Source organism: Acipenser ruthenus, chromosome 11 (genome assembly GCF_902713425.1).
Source record: "Acipenser ruthenus chromosome 11, fAciRut3.2 maternal haplotype, whole genome shotgun sequence".
In the NCBI taxonomy this organism is placed as follows: domain Eukaryota; kingdom Metazoa; phylum Chordata; class Actinopteri; order Acipenseriformes; family Acipenseridae; genus Acipenser; species Acipenser ruthenus.
This window is the reverse complement of record NC_081199.1, coordinates 36,096,735-36,114,986: the sequence shown is the minus strand read 5'-3', so window position 1 is coordinate 36,114,986 and position 18,252 is coordinate 36,096,735. Positions and strand designations below refer to the sequence as shown.

The 18,252-nt window shown below is 35.8% G+C and overlaps 1 protein-coding gene across 5 annotated transcripts in view; it reads left to right on the top strand.

The window, feature by feature from the left end:
- LOC117426678 (low-density lipoprotein receptor-related protein 1B-like) overlaps positions 1 to 13,087 on the top strand; it is a 361,324-nt gene extending 348,237 nt beyond the window's left edge. For 2 of the 5 annotated variants that reach the window (XM_059033832.1, XM_059033831.1), the window contains exons 84-92: positions 482 to 643; positions 2,679 to 2,853; positions 4,732 to 4,836; positions 6,232 to 6,345; positions 8,338 to 8,414; positions 9,044 to 9,134; positions 9,460 to 9,610; positions 10,144 to 10,218; positions 11,105 to 13,087. In XM_059033832.1, the coding sequence (XP_058889815.1) occupies positions 482 to 643; positions 2,679 to 2,853; positions 4,732 to 4,836; positions 6,232 to 6,345; positions 8,338 to 8,414; positions 9,044 to 9,134; positions 9,460 to 9,610; positions 10,144 to 10,218; positions 11,105 to 11,245 (1,091 nt within the window). In that variant the 3' untranslated portion in view covers positions 11,246 to 13,087. The remainder of the gene's footprint in view (positions 1 to 481; positions 644 to 2,678; positions 2,854 to 4,731; positions 4,837 to 6,231; positions 6,346 to 8,337; positions 8,415 to 9,043; positions 9,135 to 9,459; positions 9,611 to 10,143; positions 10,219 to 11,104) is intronic. The other 3 variants (XM_059033835.1, XM_059033834.1, XM_059033833.1) reach the window with 2 other exon arrangements.
- The last annotated feature ends 5,165 nt before the right edge of the window (positions 13,088 to 18,252 follow it).

Sequence of the window (18,252 nt, the reverse complement as noted above, 5' to 3'; positions counted from 1 at the left end):
ATTGTGCCTATTATCTGCCTAGCTTCCTGGCTGAGTGAGTTTTCATAAAAGAGTAAGCTGGGCACATTGGCCACATTTCCTGAGGCCAGGGTTATGACTTGAAATGAGAGGGTAGTGCCGGTTGGGTCTCACTTCTTTTGCAAGTAGATTCAACCAGACTTCAGGTAGTTCCCACCTAGCCTAAATTATGTTTTTAGCCAGTGCACGGTTCTAAAGTGATGGTGTAAAATAAATGAAAAGCATGTAGGTACAGTATACTGGCCATTATACAGTATAAGACTTCAATATCATTATATGCATTTCATTGCAGTTTTATTTTACAGTATTTATGAGTAACAGGGGATGTTATGTTTAAATATTTTTTTCAGTTCACATATATTTCTTTCTCAAGTTCTTTCCAGTTCTTTTTGAACTTGGAAGGAAAACAAATCTAATAATAGTTACCAACAGATGTATTTGACTTTTTTTTGTTTTTGTTTAGGGAAACCCACCTGTCGATGTACACTTGGATTCACAGGTCCAAACTGTGAAAGAAGAATGTGTGATAATTTCTGTCTGAACGGTGGCATGTGTGATATAAGTCAAGGGAATCAGCCTCTGTGTCGCTGCCCTGCAGACTATACTGGGGACCGATGTCAGTATCGTAAGTGCTGCATTACATAAAACCCTTCTCTTATAACTAGGCTTGCTACATTTCGATATTACTCGGTAAAGCTTAAATGTCGAATTCCCCAAAAATATGAGTTTGACTGAAATAAATTTATATAGCATAAACGTCAGTAAACCACTTGTTGTTTTTTTTTTTTCTTACCAAAAATAATAATTTAAGAAATCATCTCTAGTTTGTGCAGTTTTATACTTGCTGTCTGTCCCGTCTCCATTCCATTTTGAATGAGGGGTCGCTGTCAGTCAACTCATTGGTTCCTTAACAGGCTAGTGTAGTTTCACCGTCAGTCATTTCATCCTGTTCTGACACATCTCTTTGGCTGAAGCAGCGCTAGAATGTTCTCATTCATTTAAATGGCTGTCAATCATCAAGACCGACTCTGCCCTTTCATTTGCCAGCTACAGCGCCTGTCTTTCAAAGTGCCTACTTTGAAATTAGCGGGTTAAGGTGTAGGTAAGCGTTTGCTATTATAGGTATATACAGTGACAGATACTAGTTTGATTTGAAAATGAGGCGCAAGAGGAAAACACTTCATGAGTATTGTGCACAGTACGCTGATCGACGACTGAAGTCTCCGCAGCAGGACGAAGCGGGCCAGTCTGCCTTGCTTCCAGTGAGTCCAGCTGTGCTTAAGAAGGAGAGGGGCAGAGCTCAGAATAATAAGTGCAAGTTAGTTTGGATCAAGTATCTAATGTTTTGTTCTGTGTAATACACTTTATACGGTTTATTTGAGACAATTTTTTAATTTGTGTATGAACTTTAGCTTTACAAGGTATAGCTTCAGTGTGACCAAACGTTATTTCAATTAGAATGTTGGTAACCATGGTTTTGTTACATGTCGAACATGATAAAGGGGTTTCTCTAAATGAGACGTTTCTCAATGGCATAAAAAGACTTTTTTTTAAAAAAGCATAAAGGTCGATTTCACCCATGCTCTGCTTGAATTGAAAAATAGATTGAAAAAAAATGGTAAATTCCTTCAAAAAAATAAAAAATTGAATAGTAGCAAGAGTAAAATACAAGTTTTTTTTTTTGTTTTTTTTTTAATTAATTATTATTTTTAAATAAATCTGCATAGTATTGAAACATTTTGGATATGTACTCTGTATCTAGCTCTTCCCAGCACAGCGTAGTTCCCACAACAGGGCTCAGTGCTTTGTCTTCCCTAAGATCTGTTCAATCTTTTCTAACTTATTAGCCTAAGTAATTGTACTGTGTTCACAGTACAGCTTTTTCATCAACATGATCAACCAATTTCTGTGCCTGGAGATGTACCAAACACAATACGTGGTTGTCTTCTTTTATTAGAATTAATCTTTTCATGTGCTAAGTCATTTTCTGTAGCAACTGCTTGATAGATTTGATCAATTCCATCTATGACAAGACTAACATGAAAATCAGATTTAATGTGCTGTAATACAATAAAAACAATTACATTTAATAGTACAATTGCAAATCTTAAACATTAAATGTTCCAAAAAGGGGTCACTACTGAGATTTAAACCCAGCAGATTGTGCTGTTCTTTATTTTCTGGGACTTTGAGGGGTTGTAGGCGATTTAAGCATGCCGATTTACATTTAGGACTTGTTTTTAAAAATAACTGATGTTAAATGTTTATAATGTATAGGAGTAAAGCTCTATCTTCTAGATATACATTTCAATACAGTGGGGTCTATTTTAATGATGTGAACCATAGCAGATCTAAATGCATGTACTACCGCCCACAAAGTGGTACTCAGTAAATGAGTGAGACTCCGTAAAGTAACGTTAAGCAATCTGGAAAGACAGTTAGGGATGCAAACTATGTAAATATGAACATCTGGGTAATTTGTTGAAGAGGGTTCTAGGTTATGACACCCATGGGTTATTAATTTTCTGTGTAGTTATATCGATTTACTGTGAATAATTGAGTGTAATTACCTTATATATAGGATTGTACAAATGCAAATTGCTCCTTCAGTGGATTAAAGAGATATGCCCCTCTACAGCAGTTTATTTTCCCCCTGACAGATGTCTGTCATCACTACTGCATGAACTCAGAAGCCTGTACAATTTCTAATGATGGGCTTGTTGAGTGTGTGTGTCCTCCACGCTATGAGGGATCGTTATGCGAGCTGGACAAGTGCGTGAGATGCCTAGGAGGACTGTGCATTATTGACTCCAACACTGGTGATGTGGCTTGCAAGTAAGTACTGTACAATCCAAGGAACCATTTGAAAAAAAATCCATAATGTAACACTTGTGAGGGGTATTTTGAAAATTGGCGAATTCATATTTTTTTCTTGTGATAATATATTTTAAATTAATGTTAGGTGAAATCAGATAAGGTAAAAATAATAAAATATAACAAAAACATTAAAAAGCTATATTGGTCATGCAAAAACAGGAATAGAAGTACTATAATTATACACAATATGTTATCCCCCTTTTTCTAGAAATATATTAACTAATAAGTTTGGGTCATACCATAAAAACATTGGGTTATGAGTTGTAACCCTGGTTCCCTGAAAAAGAAATGTCAACCAGTACGAGTTGGGAAATGTATACCCAAGATGTCGCAGTAAGCCAAAGCAGCCACAAGCCTTGCCCTTGACTGGCCACAAATGAGCCAGTCGCAGGGGTGCCTATGGGGTTCCTCTGTTCCCCCTTCAAATTCGCCTTCCTCCTTGGAGGTGACCAGGAACACTAAATCCTCCTGCTCCTCCTCAGTAACCTCAGACTGTGGGGCTGAGGGAGTAGGTAGTGCCCCAAAGGCTGGAGTGGGTGCAGGGGGAGCTGCCAGATCAACAAGGTGCTCTAGCAATGATTGCTTGTTCGCAACAGTGCTTGCCAGCTGAGATATTTGAGCATGAAGGGCTAACACGTGTTCATTTGGTGAGTGCCTACGTCTTTTAGGCTTCTTGGTCTTGGGCTCGAGGGAGCAAGACACAGACCGGGCACTACAGCCCACAGAAGGCTTATGAGAGGGGCTCCTCGAGAGCGTCGACAAAGGCCTTGGAGAGCCAGAAGAGGTGGAACGACCTTCAGCACGGTCAGCCCCCTTAGCACGGGTCCATTTTTGGAAGCTGGCGCACATCTTGCAAAAGGTGTCGTCTGCCAGCGCCCGCTGGGCATGTTCAGAGTCCAGGCACTGGACGCACATATTGTGGCCGTCCTCCAGAGGGAGGCTGGCCCCACACCTCACACAGTCATGAAACGCCATGCCTACCAGATTAAATAAACCGGCACTATACACCAAGGCATTATGCACCATTGTCTAATGCACAGAATTGCTCCCGAGTAAAGCACCGGTGCTGTGCACGGGAGTGCTATGCACTGAGGTGTACCGAGCACGGGGACACCAGGTGAGTGTACAGGGTACTACGCATGGAAGTGCTGTGTACCACCAAATAAAGCCCAAGGTGCTACGCACCAGTTTAATGTGCTGTGTTACGCCGAGCCGGAGCTACGAGACGTGGGCACACTGGAACATACTGTAGCCGCTATCAAAGACAACAGGAACAGTGAAGTAGATTTTTTTTTTTTTTTAAACACACAAAAAACAAATACTCGGTCTGGCACAACTCGTGAACGCGGGCCAGGAACCGAAACATTAAACAAAACTGGAAACAGCAGCCGCTGCTCTTCAGCAATCCACACTAAAAACACACAGCCATGTGATTTAGTTCAAAAATACAATCAATACAGAAAAAAGAACAACCGTCGCATCCAAAGGAAGGAGCAAGCCAACTTCCGAAGAGGAATATGCAAGGTAATAACTAGCCAAAACAGTCTAGAAGAGAAAGAGAGCAAGTGCAGACACGTCTGCTCAGGTTGGAGTGAGGAATCAAATGGTGACGGTTTGTTACAGAATGCAGCAGATATCACAGCGGGCCTATCAGGCAGCTTTTTCAATATGTGCTCAGGTCATGTGACACGAAGGTCAAGTTTGCAACTCGTAATGGTTGACATTTTGAGATTGAAAGGGAACTGCTAGTTATACCTTGTTGTTTCAGAGTTGTATATGTATGCCATGCACAGCCATCTGTACCATTAATGAACACTTGTTGATTTTCTCTAACAGCTGTACTAATGGAAGAGTTGCATCTAGCTGCCAGTTATGTGATGGGTACTGTTATAACAGTGGCACCTGTCAACTAGATTCAGAGAATAACATGCCATTTTGCCAGTAAGTAATCATTTAGCAGACAGTATTTACACATTTCTAAACATTCTTGTATGTTATGAACAATTACATATGTATCAAATTGGAAAATATTTTGTATTTACAATATCTAATTCACTAAAGCTAGAAGCAGTAACGGACATTAGGTGTAGATAACAGGGGGAGTGGAGATGTGTGGAATTTACTTTTGGCGTTCCTTTTCACAATACCATTGATTTAGGTCACAGTAGCAAGATGTTGTATACATATCAAAGGCATACAGCATTCTTCATGTTGTAGCTTATTTTCAGGTCAGAAGCAACAGAGTACATATGTAACCCTAAATTAGATCTGCAGTATGACTACTGTCATTGCTGACCCTTAAATGTAATGTTCAAGTACCGGTAATATAAACTGCTAATGCTGTTTGGAAAAAAAAAAAGCAGACTACAGTAAAAAGCAACACCAAAAACTAATTTATTCCCATCCAGGCAATATGTTTTATGTCTGCAGAAGGCAGTTAAACATGATTGCAAAATAAAACATTGCAACCAGCAAACCACAGTTACTGACAAAGATTCAAATAAAAAGTAGAAAATTGTTTACTAATCAGCACACAGCCAATGTGTGCAAGTAAATGGTATGCTCCAGACCTTGTATTTATTGGCCATTGGATAGGTTTACAGGCTTTGGGGGATCTCTTTGTAATTACAGGCTGTAATATAAAGGCGTATGCACATTTTTAAATCAACCCAGCAAGTTGTTCACAAGTTAAGCCCTTTATTAGGGCTACAACTCTTAACTATGTTGACAATTAACAATAAATAAGTGCATATGATAAAATTCAGTTTTAACAATGCATTACTTGTGAATAAAGCGGTAACAATATATTGTTGTATCTTGTTGTTGTTACTGTATTCTAATATATTTATATACTGTAGGTAAATCTTTAGCAATCGCTGTAATTAATAATATTATTGTTGCAGTTTCAGAAATACAATTTGTGAATTTCTGTTTTACCCAATCCACACTGAACCAAACAGCTGACTGTCCATATGGTGCATTTTTTCCAGTGCATTAGTTTTCCTACCCTCCAGAAAGAGTACTCATTTAAGACTTGCTTTAATGCAACTTCTAAGCTAGCTGAACTCCTTTGGGATTCAGAGGCTAACTGCTATATTATACTTTTTTTTTTTTTTTTTTTTTAGTTTATTTATGTATTTATTTTGGAACCTCTTTTTGGCTGTTGAAAGATTGTGGGGAAACATAGCTCATTATCTGTGTAGTACTCTTGTTTACACTGTACATTCAGCAGTTACTACATTTATCCTGCGTGAAGTTGGGAGAAGTGTTTTGATATTGTGTGTGTAAGAAAAAGTTGAATTCTGACTCTAGTTACATTTTACTGCAATTCTGCAGCTGTACAGCTGAGTTCAAAAATCAGCGCTGTGATGAGAAAGTGAACCCTTGTGATTACTACTGTCAGAATGAGGGGATTTGCACATTAACTGCGTTTAACGAACCCAGATGCAAGTAGGTTACAGCCTTAAACTGAGCACAATTCACCGTTTTCATCCAAAAACATTGTCAGCATTGTTTCACTTTAACTGTTATGCTGTGGTCGCCTCATTTACTCCACACATATATAGCTGAAATGCATTTGCATCTCATTGCACAGTTGGAGCAAGAATAGTGGGTTTGCAATTTACCTTACTAGTAGATTCATACCTTACTAGTCTGTGTGTCTGTGCAAAATGTGTATGTATTAAATCAACCCTTTCCAGTCATCACCAGGTTATTTTGGTCATGATGATACTACCCTACACAGTAGTGCAACAGGAGTCATATAACTGTAAAACAAACAAAAACAAGCCCACAATGCACTCAACATAGTCTAAATGCTCTGCATTATTAAGAAGTTTTTTACAATCCTTGTAGTTGGTAATAAGGAGCTCTTAGCACACAAAGAAGTGTTAAACATTTTTGCTATATCTTCAAGTATTTTTGTCAGAAAGATTATGTGCCAAAAAATAAGTGGCATGGATATGTATGACAGCACAACACTTAACATTAAATTTTTCTGATAACTTGGACCTGCTGGATCTTCAAGGGCATGAATAAATGGTGTTTTGTACATTTCAAATCCTCATCTGTAGATGCCAATTTCCATCACACCTACATGCAGTAAGCAGAGCATGCAATAAACAGTCAAGTGGCATTCAGAAAACCACTCAGGCTGATACCCAGTACAAATCCCTGAAAAGTTCATATTTTTCTGTGTGTGTGTGTGTACTGTATATATATCTAAATTACTTTTAGGCAGGTGCCTTTCTTGTTTATTTTTACTTTGTATTTATTTATTGCAGTTCATAAAACTGAAATCATGATTGCATGTAGCCCAATGTTAGACTCTTAAAACAGTATCAAGTGTTACACATACTATACACATACTATTTGTAATCAAAATGATGTTTATATTTGAACATGATCTACAATGTACTGTATGACTGGATAAAAAACAAAAGTTAAATTAAATAAAAAAGGACCACTTAGATGTGTCCTAGAATGTGGGAACTCTAAAATGCAATAGACAACTTCAATAAAAATAAAAAGACCTCTAGAGTCATTCATACTGAACTAAAACCATATAGTTTTTGTTATATATACACACGTTTCAGATTATAAATACTACCGAACATTTAGTTTAGAAAGGTAGCATTTGGAAACTGACTTACCAGAGGTGAAGACATTTCTTCAAACGCCAGCTACTAGTTAATTTGTAGTCCATATTGAGGTATGTTACATCTGACCTTCTGATACCACCACAATGGTCACATTATGTGATTGGCATGGAAATGATAATGAATAAGGAGGCTATTCTGCAATATCAACTAATTCAATTGCAGTATTGAAAGATGAAATTGGTTTAGTGCTACTGTAAATCACTATCATATCTGATCTTCAAGTGTGCCAAAACACATACTGGAGTTAGTCTATCCCTCCCAATAGAAATGTGTTATCAGTCCAGTTAAGTCTGCTAAGTTAAATATGTCAATCACACTCTCCCCAGTGCTGATATGGTTTGGGGGAAAAAAATAAATAAATGGTGGATTATCGGCAGATTTAGTAAGCTACTTATCTGGGACATCTACAATAGAAACAAGTATCTCCCTAAATGAGCTGCTGCAGGACCAAATAAGTTATACTTGAAGTCTAACATTGAATATATTCAAATGAATGCTGGACAGATGTTAACAATACCCTGTGAATGGTAATGTTTAACACACTGCCACATGCAGTACCTTGGTGTCAAATTTTCATTTTCAACTGAACCACTACACTTACTGTCACTTACTGCATGGCCTGTTCTAAACTCACAACTTTTTAATTAATTTTTTTATTGAAAGGTTGGCTGTCATTAATGCATGCTTCGATTTTCAGCAGGAGTTCCTGCTCTCTTTAGTGTGTTAGACTGTAAAACAGCTGGTGCCCATTAATTGTACCTTCTTAATTGGCTCCTTTTAGGTGCTCAGCCAACTGGTCAGGCACACAGTGCGAGAGGCCAGCTCCCAAGAGCAGCCGCTCTGACAATGCCAGCGGGAGTAAGTACTTCGGAATCAGCATGCCCAGTTTCTCACTACATATTATAGGGCTTCAAATAAAACATCAGACACCATGGTCCTTCACACAAATCGAGAACTTTAAGAAGTAGGGGAGACAAATCTACCCATGCTACTGTAAAGGAGCTGTTACATTTTGTTTTGGCTGTTTTATGCACTATTAAATTCTCACCAAATGCGATATGTATTTTAGTACAGGGGGCCAGAATTATCTTTGTGAAAAGAAATTACTGTAAATGTTACAAAACTAGTAACAAACATAGGCACTTTAAATTATCCTTAAATGGTGAAAGATCTACCTCCTCCATATTTTAAATTGGTACCTTCCTGATTGCTCTGTTATACTGTACCTCAACATGTTGGATACAATGGGGACTGAGAATGTCCTGAAAGTGTCAACATAAAACATACTTGCACGGTTAACTCTTAACGGTTCTGCTTTAAAGTAAAATAAATACAAGTTGCATGCTTGTCCAGTACACAAATACGATTGAGCAGAACCAGTACTCCAACAAATGGTTTGCTATTATAAGATATAGGTTAGTGTCATCCAGGAATATCACAAAAGACAAGGTTAAATGATGCCTAATTTCTGTATCCCATTTTTTCAGGAAGCATTGCTATCATTGTACCACTTGTCCTTCTAGTTATATTGATAACTGCTGTTGTTGTTGGCGTCCTCATTTGCAAAAGGCGGCAGCGGTAAGAATGAAAAGTACAAATCAAATCTTTATACCGTCGCTTGACATGTGATTTATCTTATTCTAATGTATCTGACATAGAGTCATGATAACACAATGATAGCAAGGGGTGCTGTTGAGGCCCATATGTGCATATCACATGATTAATTAACGTTAATCTATAAAGCTGGTGTGTTTGAGACCTCAGCTCGTTCATTGAGCATTGTATCACTCAGTGATGTTAACTATGATATTAACAACCACACCAAGCAACTTTATGCCAACTTGATTGATTGATTTCTCAAGAATCTGATTGCAAATATCCATTTTTGTGTTGTTTGTTTAAGAGGGAAAAGGGTTCAGAGACAGCCAGTGACCAACGGTGGAATTAATGTTGAGATTGGAAACCCTTCTTATAACATGTATGAAGTGGAACATGATAATCATGAAGATGCTGGAGACATTTTACGTCCAAACTTTACACTGGACCCACATAAGGCAAGTCCTATACCTGTTTTTTTTTCTGTATGCCTCTCAACTCACAACCTCTTTCGTAAACCTTTCTAATAGACTGATTTTTACAGCACAAGTGGTGCATGGCTGAGTTCCTGCTGTCTGAGATTTCTGGTGGGATAGAATGATAACATAGTTTCAAGCCTAGTGATATTGTACATATCTGTTTATATACTCTTTATTTATTTATTCTGAAAGCTGTGTTTCAAAAACAGCACAAATATATTTGTTCAGTTTAACATGCTCACTATATTGTATTTTGTAGGATCTCAGTTTTCTCAAAGGAATTTGAAGTGAGCCACAGAAGTTAAAACCCAAAGACTTTCGACTAGAAAGCCAAACACAAAGCTGCTCTTCCTTTGTTTAATCTACCAATAGTCTGAAATAAGTAGTACTATAGGGAATTAGAAACATAAATATTAAATGGAGAAAAGTTCAGTCATAACCATACTTATGAGAAAGCTCACAATGTCATGTTTTGGGGGAAAAAAAAATAGCATTACAAATGTGTCTTTTAGGGGTGGTGTGTGAGGCCTACTGAACCTCACAGCTTGCCTGTCCACACAATCCCTAAGGAGATTATCCTTGGACAGGTGAAGTTGCTGTTACTTTTCTTCACTACATGTTAGGCCATACCAAAACATGCATGTTTATTGTTACAATATTTCAGAAAAATAACATGCTTTTTTTTTAAAATCATCATCATAAGTCTTGCTTAACTAGTCAAACATTCAATTCACAAAGTAATATTTTCTTTGTCATACCGTTTTCATTTTTTTTATAACCTAAAATTTGTACTACATAAAATATCCATGTTGTGTTCTTCCAGTTTATAATTAATAAATCAAGACAGACAATGACGGTCTATTCAATTGATCTAAACAGTGGTGGATCTAAATAACATTTACATATTAAATTAGAACCAAATCTGGCATTTGACTTACTTTTAAAAACAAACTTACAATTAAGAGACTCACACAAGCTGTTGGAGACAAGTCTCTTTCTTTTAATGATTTAAGCTATGCCCGTATTTAGATTGATCTACCCCCATTTGGATCAAGTGAATAGTGTTGGAAGGGATGGATGGAGGAGTACAGGCTCATACAGTTGGACATAAGATTGGTGGCTATGAAAAGTAAATACAACTAATCATAATTCCTGGCAGACACCTAACCTTAGTCCTATAAAGTGCCTGCTGTCGCCCACAGCTTTCCTTGTTTTCTACAGAAGCAGTTTGATATCAGCTGACAGCACTTGGTGAAAAATAAAATGTTCTTACAGTCTGTCCACCTTTACATCCTTTTCTGCTTTTAGTGTCACCATCACTACTTTTACCTTAATTATTATTTTTTTATGTGAAGAAGCCATCTTTCTGTAATCCATAGCTGGTCCCAAACATGTTCACACTACTGTACAGTATGTTTTCTTGTATCTTAATCTTAACTATATAATGCTAACTATATCGTTTTGCCATTTCAGCCTATGAATTACGCCAACCCAATGTACGCAAAACTTTACCTTGATGGACAGAACTGTCGGAAAACATTAAGCCATGTGGACGAACGTAAAGAGCTCCTCCCAAAGAAACTTGAGGGTACTATTCGAGAAACTGCTGCATAGACGAATCTTACATTCTTAACTTCTTTTATACAATCTGTATAAATGTAAAAAAAAAAAAAAAAAAAAAAAAAAAAATAGAATAATTTTCTATGTCCCTGGTGGGTTCTGATAATCTTTTTCTGCATCAGCATTACCTCCTCGTTTAGTTTTTTGTGCTGATTGAACTATTGACCGACCATTTGTATCGTATTTTTATGAGAAATATTAAACTGCACTATATAATATAAAATGCTACTGCTGCTGCTGATTTGCAAACACTGTTATACACAATATATTTATAGGAGGTCAATATTATCACAAGGGTATTAGACAGATATTTTGTATTGAATTTCCATTATTTGTTTTTCTTTTCCAACATTTGTCTTAAGTGCTGCAGATTGTCTATTCACAAAATCTGTTAATTTTGTTGCATAAAGTCCATGCCAGATGTTACTTTAGAACTTTTACATCACTGTTTGTTTTTCTTTGTCCTGACATTTTTGTCAATACAGAGTATGTGATTTACAAGATAAAAATGAATGATGGAAATTCACTTGGAACTACAGCTTTATGATGTATTGGTTACAGTGGTTGTGTAAATGTTTGTTAAAAGCCAGCAGAAAATTAAACTTTTAAGAAACACTTTTTTTCATTTATGTCAAGCAGTGTACAAACGTTTTATTTTTATTTTTATCAAATTAAAATAAGATAGAGTTGTGCATCTTTATAAACATGATATCGGTTTTGATCCTTAAATGCCTAGAAAAATGTAATATTGGTCGATCAAACTTCAGCTCACACTTTTATGTAAGACCTGTTTTTTTTATACCTGCTTTAATTATACACATTTCTTGACTGTTCCTAAGGAGACTGTGTGGTTTGTCTTTTTTTTTTTTAAATATACTCTCCAACCTTTACAAGGATATGAAAATAATATGTGAGTTCATGTTTTATAACTAAGGCCCTAACTGTCAATATGCTGTATATCATAAGTAAGCATTGTTTTAGACTCAATCAGTAACAAGACATGTACATTTAAGATGTATCCAAGTTGAATATAATTTCTCAATTATGTTAACACACTTTCACGATTGCCAGGCAGAAATGCCTAGAAAAAATATGTTCTACTGAAAAAAATCTTTATCTTTTAAGCTACTCCAGTAAATCAGAAAACATCTTCAAGACCAGACAGTGACTGCATTTAAATGTAAAAATGAAATCAAGACCATGCCCACAAATGTGTTCTCATTTAACGTATTACTGTGTGCCATAAGTGCGTGAACATTGATAGCGTTACATGCAGACAATTTCCTTAAGCAGCTTCCACATGACTGCCATTAAATTCAAACCAAATGTCCCATGATGTGAAAGTGGCAAATGTTGTAAAATACCTTTAATAATCTGGATGTATTCCACACCATTACTATGTATTCATCAAGGAAACACACATACTTCTAACCACATAGTAAAACCACATGGTTTAGAACATTACTATACATATCATACTTATGAGTTATTTAAGAGTGGTTGGCTGTTATGTAACTTTCATGCTCATTGGACTAATTATTTGAATTCTTGTCTAATCTCCCAGTATCCTTTTTTTAAACCACAAGGGGGCAGCACTAACATGTATACCATTTTTCCTCATTAGGGTTTTTGGCTTGGATTGAGGACTGAAAATGCTGAGCCACGTGATTAACTCTACAGTGTAGTCATGTTGTAACTGTTTATGACATATTTGTTAAAATGCTGCATTATTTTAGGTATTGACAAAGCTAATTTCCAATAAATAAAAAAACAAATGGCTTTTTTGTCATTGCAAACAATGGTTTATTGTACAACATTGTAAGGACTTTCTGGTCAATATTATACCCTTTGTAACACCATTCTATGAAAGAAGAGTAATTGCTTTTTTTATAACCGATATCATATTACACACTTTCTATTTCCGCACAGGAGCAGGGCCGGTGCCAGGTTTTTGTCCCCACACTACAACCCCCAAATCAAAAATAGTTTTCTATCAAAAAGATTTTCATAATCAGTAGTCCCTCACTAAATAAGAAGAAGAAGAAGAAGAAGAAGAAGAAGAAGAAGAAGAAGAAGAATTTTGTAATAAATCGGTATACTGCTATACAGTAGTAAAATCAAATGAATACCTGTAGCACACTTTCTTTTTACTTTAGCCTACCGATAACATCGATGATTTTAGCGCATTTTCTTTTTTACTGTAGCCTACTTAGTACACAATAAACAGAAAACAGAACACACACTTTACAGCAATAATATTTTTTAAAGTTACATAAAAAAATTGACAGTGTACTTAATTCAGTTTTTTGTAGTCTTTTCCTTCCGATTTTGACATCCAGATTTGTGTTTCTTTTTATTTGGAGGTTCCAGAGGTTTGGCAGGTTTCCTTTCTGATTGTTTATGTTGACGTTATGATAATGAGGCTCGACAAAACGCTTGTCAAATTAAAGTCTTCATTGTTGGACAGTATGATGGAAATGTACCAATTATAGAATGTCTTTAACTGGCACATTTGTATAATTGTATGTCGAGATCAGCCAATAGCTTTCGGCCTTACGAAGTACTGGGGGGACGGATGCAAATAGGGAGTGAGAAGAGGCGGGACTAAGGGAACAGGACGCAAGCAGTAAAAGAGAAAAGAAAAAAGGAACGATCTGAAAAGTTTCACTGCACTGCATGCGTACCGTTTAGTTTAGTTAAATGTTTCTAGCCATAATGCCTGCTTGAGTAGGATAGCTGGCACAGAAATAGGATATTTACAGAATTCAATGTATGTATTCCTAGTGTCATTATTTTGCTTGATCTGCATATCTTTGTACATTTGGCAGGTAAATTATATTTACTTAGATTTAATAGTATTTGTCATTTTAGTTAGAATACTCATATATGTTTGTAAGAAAGCGTACTGGAATACTTAATAAATTCTATTTTGTTGACACATATTTAAAGAAGTAACAAATAATATAATACATGCTGAATGAGTTTTTCTATAAACTTCAGTGTTTTACAGTCTTATTATAAATGGTGTACTTAGTAAGAAATGAGCGACATGCTTTCCATAGGATGTTAGGCAGCGTAGACTGATGGCCACAAGAAAGCAGAAGAACTGGACTGAAGAGGAAATCATCCAACTGCACCCACCAAAATAGCCAAGCAAATGTTCAACTCCGGTTCCTAGTAATAAACAATGTCATTTTAACCACACCCCACCTCCACCCAAAACATGTTTATAATATATAAAAAGTTCAAATTAACTGTTAAAAATAAACTTGTTTGACATATTTTTAAGTCTGTTTTCAACTGTTAGACGTAAACACTGCTAAGTTCTACAATTTCTGTCACCATGTATTATAACAAATATAATATACACCAAAACTGTACAGGCTGTAATTCTATCTCTGGTTTCTGTGGACATTGATAAATCACTCAAGCTAGCACTGTGCTTTGTCACCAGAAACTAGAGATAGTAATAATAATGATTTGTATTACTCGCATGTAATTATTATTATTATTCAGCCTTAAAATCCATAAAAATAGCTCATTGCCCTCTTTTCTGGCTATTAAAATAACACGTTCTTTGCATTTTGAAACTGTGAAAATGCAGTGTTATTAAAATTACAGGGTACATGAAGCACTGTCATGTATGAGTGGCTACTCTATCTTTAAAAGTACACACTAAGATATTCATGTCTGTCACTCTAATTCTGATAACTTTGCATCATCGTTTTGCAGCTTTACAGTGCGTGTTCCATGATTATATTTGCTGTACACGTTAAGTTTTACTTGATGTTTTTACTAAGCTTAGCTATGTTTTTAAAACTGGTGTAAGGGGTAACACATAAGCCTTTAATTCAAAAAGTAGTAAAAATCAACTATTTTTTAGCATATTTAAGGAATTCTTTACATTTTTGTGAAGCATGCCTAACTGTCTTGTCTGCTCAAGGTGTTCTATTTCTTGGATCATTTCTACCTCATTAGTCTATTTATCAGAGATGTATTACCATGAAATATCATTAATATGTTAATGAGCTTTTATGCACTCCTGGGTGTTATTAACATTTTTGAGAGAAAACGAGCCACAGTATCCTCTCAAATTACATATTTATGCATGCAAATACTGATGGAAAACTATGTTCTATAACTAGCACAATATACCCTTGCAATTACTAAGAAGATAATTGGGGGGGGGGGGGGGGGGGGAGAGGTATATCAATGAATCTGAACAGCAGCATATCTAAAAACTACCATGGATAATACACATCTGTATATTACCAAGGTTATGTAAAAAAAAAATCAATCATCCAACAGTAGTGCATTTTTGTCAGTTAAAAGTTAAAACACCAGGTAGGGTTATATTTAGTGATTTAGATGTCATGATATTTAGATATGGCACAGCTGAAGCGTTTTAAACCCATTTTAATCTACCAGAATTATAGTATTAATGCACCACAGCAGCACATGCTGGAAATAACTTCAAGACTTAAAAAATAAAAAGAAGTCGTCTGACAGAATGTATACAAGTATACATGCATGCTGGAAATAACTTCAAGGTTTTAAAGGAAGAAGTCTCACAGAATGTATACTGGTATACATACAGGTGAACATTTAACTTTTCTATTTTCTACTGTCTTGTATTTTTTTTCCATTTACTTGGGAAACCAGCGCTAAAACGGACGGAATGTGTTCTACCCACTAAAGCCATTCCCCTTATCTACAATGTGTTGTGGTTTAAGCGTCAGGAAAGGAATAAGTACCACAAAAGCAGTATGTATTAAACATATTTAATAGAATGAGGAAGTTCACATTCAACGATAACTTTGATGATAAAAAGCTATTTTTATTAAACATGTATACCAATGTATTATATCTGTGTTTAAGTCTGTGTGTTTGGGATACAAATATTCTGTGAAGTCAAGAATCCTAAACCTAATCAGACGAGGGGAATATAACATAATTTCTCCCCCACAACATTGGAGTTTTATACTCCCGGTTGAATTGTTAAACACATGTATATCTGTGTAAACTGAAAGTCTGTGCTAGGTCTTGGACACCTTGTACATAATCAACAACAGTGGCATGCTGATTACAAGAACTGACCAAGAATGAAATGAGCAGGTGATGCATGAAGACCGGGAGGTCATTACCGGGTCAGCATATTATACTCAATGACATGACGTTCAGAATGTGAGCTGAACAGGAAGCAGGTCCAAGGTAAGTGAAACTGGAAACTGGGCAAGAAAGAAAAAGTGGGCCAACTCCCTCAGAATTACAGACCATGAGGCAGATTAATTAACTAATTAATTAAAATGCAAAAGCAATCTAGCATATAGCCTACCTACAAGAACAAAAAGGGGCCTGTAAATTTCCATATGTTTCTAAATACGTAAATATCTGGGTAAGTTGCTTCAAATAATAAATGATACAATACATGTTTTCTTCTCCTCTGTTTTCATGCTCCTAACCCAGTTGTTTGTGTGGTTCTAGACACTTCTTTTTTTCAGCAAAAGATGGTCCAATTTGTACAAAATGGTAACCTCAGTTCCATCCCAAAAGATAAAACATCCCACGTTATATCTCTCCAGCCAGTTTGCGGTGCCTAGAAATTTTAGGAATTGTTTGCTTTGATGCTGTGTAAGAGAAACGACAAACTAGAAAGCCGCGCAATTTTCACAGCTTCTCAGAACGCACATCCGCTTTTAGTTTTAGATTTAATCTACCCATTTGGATGTCATGTCACTTGCGCTTGATCCAGACTGGAGGAGAGAGCTTCAGCGTTTGGAATTTCCTGATACTTCTAAAGCAGACAGAATATAGGTTGAACTGGACATATTTTGTTAATATTAAAAACTGCACTGAAGCAATATTGTAGAGTGATAAATACAAACACAAGTATGTATCCAGGTCTCTAAAATGGCAGAAGAAATAGACAATTGTTACAAAAAGCATAACACATTTTTTTCCCTCCCTTTGGCTTCTCTTCAAGGTGGTTTAGGTACTACATAACTACATGAAAACACCCTCTGGACAAATTACATCTCAATAAAGCAGTCAGGCCTTGCCTGCAGGCAATTTTAATAAGATAATAAGAATAATTCTGGAACTCTGCCAAGGATATGTCTTCACTTGTTTTTAAACTGAATCAATTGTGTAACTATTCACGATGGAGTAATAATAATAATAATAATAATAATAGTTGAACTCTGTTTATCCTCGTCCATTGGGCGACTTGTGAAATCCACAGATAAATGAGGTGTCATTGCATGTGACTAGAATGCATGAATAAAATACAGATACTACTAATGTAAACCAAATTAGTGTTTACTGGAGATGTATGCAATACAATATATTACAAAGACAGAAGAATGTTTTAAAATTAGCTTACTTTGACAATGATATTCCTAGCAAAATATTTTCGATACACCTCCAGTCCCGTTTCCCTAGCTTTTTCTTTTACAAATAAATAAATAAATTAAATAATAATAATAATAATAATAATAATAATAATAAAATATGCTACAAAGCTACAAGATCATAAGAGATTTTATGATGGGAATAAGCTATTCAGCATACCAGAGCTCAAGATTTTCCTGTAAACTAAGTCATGTGGCTAGCAGCTAGAAATACCACAAGGTATTATCGCTAATTTATTCCATGTATTAATATTAAATAATGGTAGCTAAATGTTGCTACTTTTCTGGGATTTCAAACAAAAAATACAATTCTATTTTTTTTTTCTTTTAACTTTAAAACTAAATAAACAAGCCTGCTGTGTAATTTAAACTTGTCTTACATTTCAACAAAATACGTAGCAACAGAAGTGTTTTTTTTTTCTTTTGTTTTGTAAGAGCTTTTTTAAACAATTCACTGCTGCAAGTCGTTCTTTTGAACCTTGACAAAGTCAATCACAGTCTTTTCTTTCAGTGAGGCAAAATGTGTTCTAAATAACTGCCTCAGGAGAACTAATTTTACAGAATCCTTCTGCTGTTTATACCAAGGCATGA